Below are 14,808 nucleotides of genomic sequence, written 5' to 3' on the forward strand. Positions count from 1 at the left end.
ACTAGGAGATTACTTACTAACCACTTATCCAGTAGGGTATTGAATACTGCTTGTTGTCCTGCTCCCCATGTAACTCTCCCCCACTATAAGTCCAGGAGGGCAGATATGCAGCATGGGCCGCCTGTGTTTTATCGGGGAGAGTGGAGGAATCCTCTTGCCCTCTTACGAGACGAAAGCCCTATTAAGACGGCTTAATATCCTGTCAATAAAAACAAAACCTCGAATTGGCCTGACAGTGGTCTGCCTAAGAATGTACGGTCTGCACAAATGCCCTCCCGGGCGTGAAGCTGATGATGACGACCTCAGTAAGGGATAGACTGGGGCACACCTAGAATTTGGGGGCCCACTTAGTGTGAAACTAGACAACCTTCTTTGTATGTGCCCGCCGGGCGCAGGTATTTGCTGAGGCACAGGTATTTGCTGAGGCATCTTCTATTGGCTACGTTTCAAACGGGCTGGCTTGCAGCGTTCTTCAGATCAACTTTCCCAAACGAATTGTCTATGTAAGGTATGCAAGGGATCCCCAGGCCTGCAGACGCGACCACGACTGCTACTATACTGCTCTGGCTGGTTTCCTAGCTCTAGGCCCCAGCTTCCAGCGTGGAACTGGTTTCTGGCTGGCGGTGGTCGCTGGCCCCTTGGGCGAAGGCAGAGGGCGCCACTGTTGATGTGACGGCGGCGGCGAGGAAGGGGGGGAGGGGGAGGAGGGAATACTGTTGCGGCGCCTGGGCTGTGAAACATCTCGAGCATCGTCGTCGTCATCATCATCATTGTTATTGTTGTTGCTGCTGCTCTGTTGGCGCTGGCGCGCAGACTGCTTAGTGGTGATGGCGGGCGCGTCCTGTGTCGGCTGGTCCTCGTCGCCAGGGCAGTCCAGCGCTGCTGCAGATCCGTTGGAGGGCGTGAGGTAGGCGTTTACGAGCTCCTCCACCTTCTGCTGGGTAGCTTGTCTAGCGGCGACGTCCTGCTGGCCGGCGAGCTTGAACAGATTGGCGCAGAACCCCTGCACGAGGGTAGAGGCCTTGGCCTGGCGCTCGCTTCTCCTTGTTGCGCACTCCGTCGTCCACAACGGGCGTAGCGTGTAGCCCTCCCTGTCGGTTGACTGACGCACCATCTTCAGCAGACGCGCCCACGCCACGTGCTTGAAGCGCTGCCCGTATAAGCCGTCTTCGCTGTCCTGCCCCTCATCGCCTATCGCGTCATCATCCAGGAGTGGGAGCAGCTCCAGCGCCCGGAACTCGGCTAGGTTGTCCCGTACGAAGTCCAGAATACGTCGCTGGAGCTGTACTGCTGCGATCGCGGGGAAGGCCCCGGGAGCCCAGCCCCTATGGGAGGCGAGCTCGTCCAGCGCTATCGACAGGTGCTCCCGGAGGAGGGGCTTATTCCTATCCTTGGGCCTGACGTCGTCGACGGCTGCAGCTTGCTCTGGACTGATCCAGCAGATCACGTGGCAGAGCACACGGACGGCTATCTGGATCTCCGTCTTCTTGCAGTGGAGGATACGCCTTAGGTCGGGGAACTTAAGCACTAGCGAGTTTGTGATAGCATCATGGACGAGGTGGTAGGTGTGATCGTCCATGTTCGCGAGGAACCCGTCGACCCGTGTACGTGCTTCGCGCCCCGCCTGCTGCTGTCCGGACGTGTAGAATACGCTCGTGATATTGGGGGCGGCTTGGCAAGTTGAGAGCCTGTCCCAGTCGGCGGGCGTGATGTAGACCTGCTCGTCCGCGGGTAGGTCGGCTAAAACGCTGAGAACCTCGTTGAGGGCATCAATCCAGTACTCGTCGATGCGGAGGCTGGCAATCCACTCAAAGTATGAGATATTGAAGGTGTCTAACCCCAGCCTTGTGCAGCACCACTGCGTTGTGACAGGCCGCCATCTCTGGTGGTTCCACAACGTAACGAGCCTCCGCGTTGGGAAATGCTTCTCGCCGCCGAGGCGGAGTGCCTCAACGACGTGCTGGTCTACGGCGGCGTCCTCCCCGCCTAGCTGTCCGTCTGCCTGCCCTCCTATGCAGGCGATGGACGCAAGCTGCGTCCAGATCTGCCCGTGATTGTCGGGCAGGCTTGGGTCGCGCCTGTTGACGCGGAGCTTGACGTTCAGGTCGCGCGGCAGGCGGTCTTTGGGTTTCCATGTCGTCCGTTGGCCTCTTGTGAACACGGGCTCATGCTTTGTGCTTGGGGGCTATACCTTTGTCGTACAGCTCGCACGCCCACCATAGGTCGGAGCCTGGTGCGCCCGTCTCCTTGACGTACTCGCGTAGCGCCTGGATACGGTGCTGGCCGGCCATGACCTCGGCCTTGCCCCCGCTCACTTCGGCCCAGTGTAAAAAGGAGAGCTCGCAAGGACTGTCGTTATCATCGTTGCCGTCCTCTCCGTCGTCCTCCTCTCGCCCCTCTATGCCGCCGCCGTCCTGTTGCATAAGGCTGACTGCCTCGGCGCTGCAGAGGACGGTGATCCGGTTCTCCGGCGCCCGCCGTTCCAGCCCGCCGCTCCTGAATGCGTGTAACAGCTCCTGGACGTGGGCTGCGTTAATAGGGCGGTTCCTGCCGACGCTCCAGGCTGTGTCCAGCACGTCGATGGGCATCCTGGCAACGGCGAGGAGGAAAGGTTGCGCCCGTTCTCGCGCGGACGATGTTTCTGTAAAGGGGGAGCTGATCTCATCTTCTCTCCTGGCCCGGACCCGCTTCCTCAGCCCTGATGCTGATGGCGCTGTTGCTGCTTTCTTATTATCGCCCTCATCACACTTCCTCTTCCGCTTCTCGCTGAGCACTCTGGCCATTGCGGTGATATGTATTTTTCAACTGCCGCCTGATAGCCTGTGCTGGCTGTTCCTGTTGTTTCTTCGTTAATTTTCTTGTCTTTCTTGCCCCTGGGGGCTTAGGGATAGGTGGTTAAGGGGGTGGGGGTGCTTGTGATCAGATGAGACGTGTGCACAAATGAGACGGGAAGATGGGATGATGGATGCTTGTAAGGGGTGCGTATTTGGCAGGGCGGCCGGATGCGATTGGTCCGAGGCTGCTGTAGTACACTAATCTTCTATGTTTTTATGTGCTGGGTGGGGGACGGCTACGCAGCAGAGGGAGCCGACTCACCCCACCACAGCTAGCGTATTCTCGTCCAGCAGCAGCAGCAGCAGCAGCGGCAGCGGCATAATTAACCTCAGGTCATGCTGTAAGGTAATAAACAAATCAGGCGTCGGAATACACCTATGATAGGGGGTGCTATGAACACTTATACGCACTATTAGTCGCCCTCTGGATAAATAGCTGTCCTACCCCCATAATCGCACGTCTTTCATACTCAGGATTGGCGCCCTTAACTGGCTGGGTCACTGGCTGTGCTAGCTCCTGGGACGCCCTAGGTATCTGACGAGTGTAGGGCAGTAAGGACAAGCTATGCCTGCCTATACTGCGTGTGCTCCCTCCTGTTTTCTGGTTGAGGAACTACTCTGGGGAGAGGTGTTGAACATGGGGTCTGTTGTAAGGTTGGAAATACACTCCTTAGAGCTGAGGTATCATGGCCCAACCCATGCATGACTACAACTAGAAAGAGAAGTGGTAGTGATCCGGCTACTTGTTTATACATAATGATATGTAGATATATTTAACCTGCAGTATAGCGCGTCTTATGTTGATCTTTGCTCCGAGGTCTTGTCTAGGTGGCGGTGTTGATGATCGTGCTCTGCGGAACAATAACATCCTAACGTTGTGATAAAATTCCTTGGAAAAAATGTTGCCTGTTTATATGATGGCCTGTTTTGCCTGTTTGAGTTCTAGATCACTTTGATCGCTCCTATCTAAACTATCCCATCTGCCCTTATCCTAGTGTTACGGTCAGCTATCCGACAGTAGGGTCTGCTAACAGAAGCTGGGGATTGAGACGTAATAACAGTACACTTGGTCGTGGTCTGGGTCGTAGGTTGTAGGCTGTAGTAGATCGGTCTTCAGAGGCTAAGGTGATCAGTCTTAGACTCAACAAGTAATTCGCAGTGAAGGTAAGCTGAGAGTATCCGTGAGGATGAATACTAAGTTGATTGCTGAAGAGCTATGGAAGTCTGACCATGAGCCAGGCTCAGGGTCATACTATATATATAAGTCTTATATGAACAGTTCTGCTTGTTCATGAGCGCTGTGCCCCTTGTCACTATGAGCGCTCATTCTAGAGTGGTGTCAGATAGACAGCGTGGCTACCAGCGAGTAACGGCATAACTGTGTATTGATTGATTGACTATCTTGTTGTAAAGGATAAGTGGCCAGTTGGCCAGATCCATCGAGATGTGCTACACTACATGAAACAGATGCAAATAGGCCATATTGAGGTTAGGAAGCAGTACCGGATTGCATAGTTGAGATGCTTGACTCGGTTATGCAATGTAGGCCTGACAAGTGGGATGAGCGCTCATTCTAGTCTCCACTGAGCGCTCATTGTGGGTCCCTTATCTATGCTCATTCCTTATCATCACGTGACCTGTACCATAGTTCTTCCGTTCCTGAGTGAGTCCCTGTTGTTCCCGTGATCCTGCAGAGTACAAATGTCCTGTCCTAGCCGCCCGACGCCCGAGTGGGTCGGTTAACTGTTATCCATGCATAACGGGTCGTAACACCTAGGTAGAACGTTATGCGCAGGGCTATTTGCGATTTGCTTCCCCAAACTCATAATTTCAGAGTGATCTGCTCGGCCGGTTGGATACTCAACTGGCTATTACATAATCAACGGCTGTCGGGCCCTGGGTTATTCCGATGGAGTGGGTCGGGACCAACAGGGCCCCGGACCTACCTGAGGTCCTCCCTTGGCTCTCCCTTGCCCATTAACGATGAATTTGCGCTGTCTGAGTTGCACATCTTGCTGTATACCACAAGCAAACATGCTTCCTGTTACCCTTTACAAATGTCTATATACTGACTGAGGCTTTGCGCGCATGTCTGCTCACTGGTGCCCTGATATACTCTTTATCTGGGACGATGGAGTTTGTGATAGTTTGTCCTATGGTTAGCTGGCCTTCTTGTCTTGCCCCTACTTGACGCGTTGGTCTCACTCTTAACGCGACATCATACACTAGTCCGCTTCCGGCCAGGGTCTTACTTCTCGCGGACAAACACGCCTAGACCAAACGCGTGGATAGCTAAGGCTATCCAACCCTCTTCTATCTCCTACGCGTCCCCCGTTTTCTCTACCCTCGATCTCCTCTTCCTCTATTCATCTGTTCATCTATCTATCGGTGGATATATTTATTGCTACTACTGCTGAGTGAGGCCGTATATATGTATGGTGCTCCCTGTGAGCCAGCTCTATATGCTTATTGGGTTTGTCGTTTTGTGCTCCATACTGTCCTCCTCCTTCTAGGGATTTTGCTATCTTTCGAGCGATTGTATCCCTCCTTTTGAGATAGACAGGAGTGGGCTAAGCAGTAACTCATACAGGCTCTGGGAGAGCTATGCAGGTGGGCATATCTATAACTTGAGCGTCTGCGAGGGCTAACGGTGGGACTGGCCTGCTAGGCGTCTGGATATCGATGCTAGGGAAGATGTAGGTCAGCAAAGGCACAGACTCTTTTACGCTTTCCAGGCGGAAGCTTTCGAACGGAGCTTTATGGGAGGCTATGAAGCTTCCTAACTTCGGCTGGTTGATGCTCCCGAGGGCATGGCACTTTCTATGCCCCAGAGGGCATGAGCTGGTTGAACCCCCCGAGGGCGTGGCACTTTCTACCTGAGGGCATAGCACGTTCTATGCCCCCGAGGGCATGGCACTTTCTACCTGAGGGCATAGCACGTTCTATGCCCCCGAGGGCATGAGCGAGTTGATGCCCCCAAGGGCGTGGCACTTTCTATGCCCCCGAGGGCATGAGCTGGTTGATGCCCCCGAGGGCATAGCACTTTCTATGCCCCCGAGGGCATAGCACTTTCTATGCCCCCGAGGGCATGGCACTTTCTACCTGAGGGCATAGCACGTTCTATGCCCCCGAGGGCATGAGCGAGTTGATGCCCCCAAGGGCGTGGCACTTTCTATGCCCCCGAGGGCATGGCACTTTCTACCTGAGGGTATAGCACTTTCCATGCCCCCGAGGGCATGAGCTGGTCGATGCCCCCGAGGGCATGAGCTGGTCGATGCCCCCGAGGGCATGAGCTGGTCGATGCCCCCGAGGGCATGGCATAGCACTAGTTCCTCTATCAACTTCGCTAGTCTAGCTCACTACTTCTACTACTATACTATACTAATCGAATCGAGGTTGGTCCCATAGCACGAAGGACCTCTTCGCCCACGCCACGCTTACGTTACCTGGGTAAGTAACCCTCCTCCTTTCGTGGTCTTGTTTCCATGGGCTCAAGGCTTCAATCGCCTAAAGTCTTTGCTTGGGCGGAAGCTAAGATGAGTACATATAGCTTACCAACGACAACAAATCAATCGTAATCCCACCATCCAGCAATCTTACGGACCGCGCGTCAAAGGACATGTCCCCAGCTAGTTCGTCCCTCCTTCTCTCTCTCCAACCATGCCACGCCGTTGCCCAACCCCGTGCCCCCATTTTCATCGAGCCCGTACTTTACTAGGAGACACTCCTCTCCACTCCCCGGGCCGGCAGAGCACGCCGGCGCGGTTTCGGCTCGGGGCTGTGGATAGGAGTGCCCCGTCTCGCCCTATCGATAGAGGGTCGGTGGGCAACAGTGGATCGACGTCTTCCATCTCCATGTCGCTAGCTAGGCCCCCGCGGGCGGATGAGACGGTTAACGGTCAACCACGGGAGGAATTATTCACATGAGTAATGTCGAGAGGCTCCGGATCAAGATTCTGCTCATACGAGGGGATCAACAAACGATCCCCGCAATTCTCGTACGTTGCGGGCAGGCAGGCTCAACATAACCTTCCAGGACCCTGGGGTTCACTAGTTATATTGTAGGGATTTGACTTTGGATCTGACAGGAGTTAGTTCTTTGTCGTCCAGTGCTTAACCCCACTGGCTGCCCGTTCTGCCCGCCGGTGTCATGGCCGCGACCGATTCGCCGGGTCAAGCCCGGAGAAGCACCGCGGACCCTGATCCGTTCGGAGATGTCCGGTGTTTCAAGGATCTCACCGGCTCCTTCGGAACCTTCATTACCGGCTTTGTTCAGGGAAGGAAACCCCCCCCCCCCCCCCAAAAAAAAAAAAATAAGAAAGAGTTAGTTGTGTGTGGATAGGAAGCTGTCGCAACTTCGTATATACCCGCCGCTGTTTGACTAGGGTCTATGATCTGGTGAAGGTGTGCCTATGCGGCCTGGAACGGAGACCGTCTGCCGCATACGAGACCTTGCCAACATTACCAAGCCTTGGCCGAGGCCAGCACATAGTGGGGAACGGGAAGAATTGATTCTAGACCTGGAGACGCCGGCTGATGGTTATCCTGCGACGTTGTTCGCGTCGCAACCACGATGAGCTATACATACCTTACTCTGGTCTCTGCGATTCTTCATCCCTGCGCGGCACGTGCGGAGGTCGGGTTCGAATTGTGACAGGCTAACCCTGACCCAACGGGCCTTTCCTTTTTATAGCGGACACTGCTGCGTATCCGTACAATCGCTCCGATCCCGGGCATCTGGGCATCTGGGCATCTGGGCACCTGGATGGACTTGGTGGAGAGACACCCGCCCCCTGTCGCCAGTTTCCTAGCCATGTGTTTCACTGCCCATCGCGCCTTGATCGTACAGATGGGCTGAACACATCGTCGTTTAGCTGAGTTCGGCGCTGGTTGGATTGCCGCTGTTCGCGAACAGAAACGGTTTGTTGGGGCTAGTCAGTGCGAGGCTTTATTCCTCGCAACTTGTCCCTACATAACCATGCTCCCATCTCTCTGCCGACAGCAAACTCGGCAACCGCCGCCACTCAAACGCAGCGTGTGACTGAGCAACGTCTGCCCACCCGACGAGGTCCAGCGCGCCATCCAAACCCACTCATACACGGGTCAGGTTCACAAGGAGACAGCACACTGCAGGTAGAGACTACTTTTACATCGTTATCTCGTCGTCGCCTCTCCCGTTCAGACGGTTCATGCTGGATTTGCCTCTTGCCGCCGAGCCCTCTGCTCCTCCTGGGGTCGTCCGCTACCGCCGTCCTCGGCAATCCCAGCCAGCCCTACGGGCCGTGAGGCGCACCACACGTGTGTCCCGACGCCACCATCCCGGCATGTCACGCTACCAGATCCCTCCGACGCCGCGCACCGCCTGCTCTCCACGCACGCCTGACTCTCTACTGGCACTGACGGGCCGCCGTTCTAGGTCGCAGATCACCTTCATGGACTTCTCTAGCAACATCCCACTGGACGCGCAGCCGTCATCACCGACGGGTGCGGCCGGCAATAGAAGGCCCCCGCTATCCGCCCCGGACTCGGTCGTTGCAGCACCGTCCGATGTATCGGTGACCGGCCCGACCACACAGCAGGACCAGCCGGCAGCCCCCGTTATCTCGGCCTCAGCTCCGGCCGACCTGGACAACCCCGCGGCAGCCGGCCTTTACCAGTGCCCGCACTGCAAGCGACGGTACTCTCGCCCTGCGTATCTCGCGCGACACATCCGCACCTACACTCTCGGCAGGCGCTGCGCATGCCCTGTATGTTCCAAGGAGTTTACCCGAACCGATCTGCTGAAACGCCACGTTGCTAGGCACGCAGGCGGCGGCCAAAGCCACGGCAGCAAGCGAAACCGCCACCCGGGGACTTCACCTAACCCTCGTCGTGTGTCTTACGCCTGCCGGCGATGCGCTTCTTCACGTGTCAAGTGCGACGAGGTCAAGCCGTGCACGCGCTGTTGCAGCCGCAACGTCGACTGTGAACCCTCCTCGAGCCGTCATTCCTCCACGGCCGCCATGCACCTGCCCCCGCCCGGGAAGATCGCTAACGCCGGTGACACCGACACGAAACTGTCCACTGACTGTCCAACGGTACCTTCCCCCCTCCATACCAACAACAACCACTCCTCTTACGCCGCGCATCAGGAGCTTCACCCACCACAGCAGCCGGCGTGTTTGATGACGGACCCGAATGGCCTGGCGACTCTAGGACAGCAGGCTAAGGCTGGAGACGGGCACGCAGCGACGTTGGAGACATGGAGCGCGGGACCGGTACCGGATGCCGCGCACGTCATCGGCGAGATAGGCGCGTACTGGTCTGCCACCACCAGCCCCACCTCCACTACCATGAGAAGAGGCGTGTTGCCGGAAACGGGCCCCATGACCGTACCAGAGCCAGGGAGTCAGCCTGTGTTGGACTTCTACGCTGGCTCGAGCTTGGGGCTGTACGTGGTGAGCCCCGCGCCGTTCGAGCCATTCGAGCCATTCGAGCCATTCGAGCCATTCGAGCCATTCGAGCCATTCGAGCCATTCGAGCCATTCAAGCCATTCGAGCCATTGGAGTCATTCGAGCAGCCAAGCCTGGGCGGTACGAACTCGGCCGACAGCCAGCGTTGGGCTTGGCCTGCGGGTGACGCGGTCGAGATGATCCAGCACGCGACGGGCAGTCGCCGAGGCCCATGATAAGGCCTCCCCCCACCCCCGGACCCTACAGGCACTAGACCAGACTACTCCGATCATTGCGCTTGTTGAACGAGGCAAACTTCACTCGCGCTCATAGGCGTGTAATGATAGATGACTTGGGCTGTCGGTCGTTCCGGACACCGTCCAGACCGTCGTCGCCCAAAGCGCGTCGGACCAAACAGGCAGATTTCTCCTTCCAGGGACGCCCCGAGATTCGAGTACCAGGGGTTGGGCCGTTAGAAAGCTAGATGTTAAATAGCGTAGATTCGGATTCGCATACAGCTTGTCCTGATTCCGAGAAGGGCTCCATCAGACCATCGGAGCTTAGCTCCATTGGGTGTTGGGTTGGGGGGGTAGTGGGGTAGTAGGTTCTTCGAGAACACCCGTACTTTTTCTTCTTCTACTTACATCAAAATCCCGAACCCGAGCTCTTGAGACAGGCCGAAGCTGCTAGACCAGGCAAAGCGTGCACCTTATACGCACTAATCCCCATACATCATTTCGCACCCCGGATTTCACCGTTGTCGGTTGGGGGCTATAGCTCGGCGCTGCCCTGCAGGTTCGCTCCGGCGGGGCGACGGTTTCGCGCTAACAGGGTCACGGTGTGAGCCGGACTGATCTGGGCAATGGCGCGAATTGCGTGCAGAATGTCTCCCTCGACGGCCGAGAATGATATAGGGCCCGTACTTCAACGCTTGATGGGCGCAGTCAGCCACCCATGTCGTTAGTTTAGAGTTTCGGTTTAGCGGTTCCACTACCCCCACCCTGGGTGCCACTGCGGCGGCGCCCTCAGGCCTGATGAAGCACGACAAGCATCCCCGGACGAACAGGAACGCGAACGGATTTGAAGACCTGCGAAAAGGGCTTGGGACCCACAACTGGCTCGTGCGCACTCTTGATTACTATTAGATCATTGCTGAGTTCCTTATATAAGGCAAGGTTCCCATCACCTTAGTGGCCGTGGCTGTCATATCAAAGAGAAAGTTATACGTACCTTGATAACCTCGCCTTCGTTTGTCTAGAGACGTCCGTGTCTTCTAGTACTGATTATAGTACTCCTGTGTTCACTGTTTGGGTTATATCTCTTAGTGTTACGACCGCTACAGTTGGTCACTGTAGGCTCGTAACTATATAGTGCAGAACAGGGGACAATGACAACGGATTTGTCATCATCGAAGCTTTTGCTTTGTGCCACAGTTGGTTGCCCTGACCCGCTCGTAACAGGTTGGTGCGATCTCCGCAGGGAAATGCTGAGGCTATGAGTGTAAGGGTCTAGGACAAGGTCGATGCCATTGGTCTAGCCTACTACTACGAGTACAATAAATCTTCTTGAAGAACAGGAAACAGAACCGTATCCTCCCTATTTCCTGGGCATTTTTATAACCTTGCCATTGACCTTGTCGATATTCCTGGAACCTTCTAGCGAATGCGCCATTGGATTTGGTGGGTCCAATGAGTCGTGGCTGAGGGCCTTGCCGAAGGCCGAACACCGGTCCATAGACCGTGACAATGAGCACTAGATGTTTTTATATGAAACTCTTATGGAAGAGTATACTATGCAGGAGTTACACTAGAGGACTGTACGTCGCTTTCAGCCCGCTGGCGAGCTTGAATAGTCGGCGTACGATGCGGCAGAAACGTACCTACTAACCTCCCAGTAGGTTCCCATGGGGCTAGTCTATGCATCGCTTGACCATGTTTGTCATCTGCCTGCTGTAGCAGGCGCGCTATGCTAGTAGTGAAACCTCATGTTCTAGTTTGTAGGGCAACTTCATTATCAATCATGGGCGGACATTCACATGGTAGGACAGCTGCAATAGTTAGGCTTCGAACAGTGACATGAGAATCAGGACAGTGCCGTTATGCACGCGGCAGGTTACCCTTGAAATTCGGCCTCGAGCATTATATGAAACATCTTTGCACACCGCAGGGAAGGCTGGGGAACCGACTGCAAATTCGGCCTATGAACCAGTTGGCTACACAGAGACTGTTTGACATGGGTGTCTGATGATGAGGGTTCTTGATATAGTGATAAGAGCTACTATCGGTAGGAAGGAAGGGGGTTGGGGCGTAGGGGGGCATTAAGTAGAAGAGAGGATGTTGATGTCTGTGTCCCAGCATTTACTAACCTGACCGTGCTCTGGCCAATGATACCTCAACGTTCCATTGTGAATGGATCTGCACGGAGATTGTTGGCCATCGTAGATGTTACCCTGACAGGAATGCTGCATCACAGATGCAGCCGTTGTCGCATTCGGACTGGCCATGACATGCAACGCTTGGAATCCATAGTATGCTTCTTGGTGGAGATGAGCAGGATATCCCGTTTGCGCTTGTGTCAGCATCGCTTGAGAAGCTGCGGATGTGGCCCGAAAGTGTGGTACATTGCAGAGTTTTGACAAGAACCCCTCGGCCAGTTGGCCGGACTCCACACCTTGTTGGACAGGTATCTGGCCTGTCGTATGCATTCTGCACACACCAGCGACGGGCATAACGAAGTCCTCGCGAAGTCTGCCAATGCTGTCAGGATAAGTACCCAAAAGAAAGGCGTACTGAACGAGGAGCTTAATGTCGCCTATATGCCGACATTCTAATCTCTTCCGCAAGATGTTGGACGTCTGAGGGGACCACCTGAGAGATGTTCTCAGTGCTTCGCTCTGTGTCCACTCGTTCCAGGCGAGCTGCACCTGGCTCTGATGGAGTAAATTGCCCATCCTTGTAGAGTATGACCATTCGCCACAACTGGCGCCGTGCTCAAAGTGCTCCATCACATGACGGACATATCCTTTGAAGGTCGAGCTGGCGTCGACGTACTCCATGGCCTCAAAGATTTGCGAGCAGCCGTCAAAGCCGCAGGCAAATATGACCTGCGGGCAGAGTTTGACCTTGGCCCTGTCTATGGACGTAAGAGAAACGCAGTGGACTTGTTTCAGGTGTACCTTGAAGCTGCCCTGAGAATCAAACGCCTTATAACAGCCATGGTGACGGCAGAACCACTGAGCGTCGTTGTAGTGAAAGTCTTCGATGTGTCGTTTGAGGTCGCTTTTCCTTGCGCAGGTCTTGATGATACCTTCCTCCCCGCAAAATCCACACAGGAAATACCCTCTTCTCTTTGATTTCTTTAGATTAGCGGATGCCGCCCCGACTTTCGGCGGTTCCAGCAACCGCCGTCTCACACGAATATGTCCAGGCCGCCGCGTTGTCGAGGTGTGGGTGGCAACTGGAAGGTCCCCACCTTGGAAATGTCTGCTCGGAAGCTTCGAACCGTCCCGAGAGACATTCGACACCGCCCCCCCGGTAGTAGAGGACGTGACGGTAGGAGGGCGTACTCTTGGGGATTCCCGTGGGCCAAAGTCGGCTGATTCCGTGTATGATAGCGCAGGAGTAAGACTTGACGCTTCGTCGGGAGCCGCATTGCGTTCAGCTGGCACTGCAGAAGCAACCGACTCCTGGACTAGGCTCTTCAATGCGTCCATGCCGTATCTATCGACCAGGTGCTTGATCAACTGCCCATCGCCTAGTCTCTGCGCAGGCGACACCGTGATAGCTTGCCATTGACTGTGGGCTTTGGGCCGATCATATGAGGCCATCGTCTCGGGTACGAATCGTTCTCGTTCCTACGTCGGCAAGAGCAGGATGCAGATGCCGTGGGAAGAATGTGCCAGTTGCAGGTGGTTTTGTGAAGATTACTGGGGACTAAACAAGTGTAATGATGCGATTCATAAACAAGATGAGACGAAGTGGTTTGGAGGGGTCCGTGAGCGGGCCGGAAGTATGTGAATGGTGTTTGTTGGCGTCTAGTTGGTTAGCACTGAACGCCGTGCAAGCTATGAACATGAAAACGATTAACGAACGTCTGTTGAAAGTTGTGGACGAAAAGAGATAAGGAAGTTTGCTGCAGAGTGTTGGTCGTAGAGAGCAAGGAGCAGCGCAGCGACTGGCGAGACTAAACTGGCCTGGGTTCAACAAGTGATAAAAAGGTTGGACGAATAGCGCCATGTGACATATAGCGCTTGGTTTCCGAGTCTGTCTTTAATTTGACATGGACCGATGTGGCCCCCTGGCTAGTACCGTTGGAACCGAAACAGCGGTCAAAAGTTGCCTTGCCACAAAGGGCGCTAAGGGGGGTGGATGGGCAGGGGGGATGATGGTTTATGGCGAGTGGATCTAGTCCCCTTGTCAGTTGGGCCAGACCGCGGCCACCCCAGTCTGATGGTGCCCCGCCTAGCCGTTTTTTTTTTTTCTTTTTTGTCTTTCTACCTAAGTGGGTAGGTGTAGGGCGGGAGGGTGGGGGGGTAGCCGGGGGCCAGGCGGGGAATGCCAATCTTACCGGGGGATTAACGCTTGCTCTTGCCTACCTCTCTCTCGTATTCATTGAGACGTGAAGGCAGATGGAATGACTCAAGAAGCAGCGAGACATCCCGCGATCGGATTGCAATCAGGGAAGTCTTATCCATTAGAGGGGGTGATCCTTTCCCTCTACTCTTAGTCGCCCACTCACCCTAATTCAGTATAAGTTACAGCTATGGATATGTCCTCCTCCCTCTTCCCAATCGAACCTCGATTGTCTATATTGGAACGGTCTTTATGGTCTCTACAGGGGTTAACTTGGTGTCGCTAGAGTCCGCCACTTCAAGTTGATGTTGCGACCATGATAAAGAGGTAGCGGATGCGAAGACCGAGGATCACTCTACTATCTCTCGTATTAATGACTTAGAGGCCCGTGGTTAATAGCGACCAGCAGGCTGGAGCGGGATTGTTATAATAAAAACAAAAGGCTGTGCGTAAGATTATCTGATAGAACAGTCAAGACAACAACGCTTTGCCGATCAGCATTGTCTTAAGGGCAAACGGGCGCACAAACGACCCCTGTTCAAATGTCCTGCCGTAGTCTCCATTTTGTAGGGCGGAATAGTGGACGTTGGTGAATGACGGACTCGTCGGCAAGGACGAGGAAGCAATTAATGAGGCTGAGGGTCTGCGTCTGGCAGCGCCGACTTATAAGGGAGATCTCGTGAATATCGAGTCCACCGGTGAGTAACACAGGCACGATCCGAGTGTCCAGCACATCCGTGGACTTTTGACTACGGCAACCTCCGTACTTGACGGGTGTCTCGACATGCTGTCGGGTAGCACAAATCACCTTTATCGCGGCGGCTGCACTACTTATAGGCAGAGCTCATCGTCCCATGTAATGTTACCGCCATTCGCGCAGTTCTAGCTCGTAGCGTAGTGATCAGGGGTCTTGTATTTTTCCTCTTTAAATATCCTCCTTGGCAGGGTTGTTGGCATTGGAGACGTCAGGT

The 14,808-nt window shown here is 54.9% G+C and overlaps 3 protein-coding genes across 3 annotated transcripts; 2 read left to right on the top strand and 1 right to left on the bottom strand.

Annotated features, from left to right (window-relative positions):
- Positions 1 to 553: 553 nt before the first annotated feature.
- Positions 554 to 2,783, bottom strand: CGGC5_v017260 (uncharacterized protein; the record flags this gene model as incomplete). Its single annotated transcript, XM_066153867.1, has 2 exons — positions 554 to 2,121; positions 2,192 to 2,783. The coding sequence occupies 2 exons, from the start codon at positions 2,781 to 2,783 to the stop codon at positions 554 to 556; spliced, it is 2,160 nt and encodes a 719-aa protein (XP_066006814.1).
- Positions 2,784 to 4,922: 2,139 nt separating this feature from the next.
- Positions 4,923 to 6,552, top strand: CGGC5_v017261 (uncharacterized protein; the record flags this gene model as incomplete). The annotated part of the gene is made up of 6 exons (XM_066153868.1): positions 4,923 to 4,992; positions 5,064 to 5,206; positions 5,425 to 5,444; positions 5,503 to 5,530; positions 6,243 to 6,284; positions 6,385 to 6,552. 6 exons carry the CDS (start codon positions 4,923 to 4,925, stop codon positions 6,550 to 6,552), a joined length of 471 nt encoding a protein of 156 aa, XP_066006813.1.
- A 1,606-nt stretch (positions 6,553 to 8,158) lies between these two features.
- sp8b-0 (Transcription factor Sp8) lies at positions 8,159 to 9,502 on the top strand (the record flags this gene model as incomplete). Its single annotated transcript, XM_066153869.1, has 2 exons — positions 8,159 to 8,911; positions 8,966 to 9,502. 2 exons carry the CDS (start codon positions 8,159 to 8,161, stop codon positions 9,500 to 9,502), a joined length of 1,290 nt encoding a protein of 429 aa, XP_066006811.1.
- Positions 9,503 to 14,808: the final 5,306 nt, after the last annotated feature.

The sequence above is a fragment of the Colletotrichum fructicola genome (assembly GCF_000319635.2).
Source record: "Colletotrichum fructicola Nara gc5 chromosome Unknown KSG_Nara_v1_contig11, whole genome shotgun sequence".
In the NCBI taxonomy this organism is placed as follows: domain Eukaryota; kingdom Fungi; phylum Ascomycota; class Sordariomycetes; order Glomerellales; family Glomerellaceae; genus Colletotrichum; species Colletotrichum fructicola.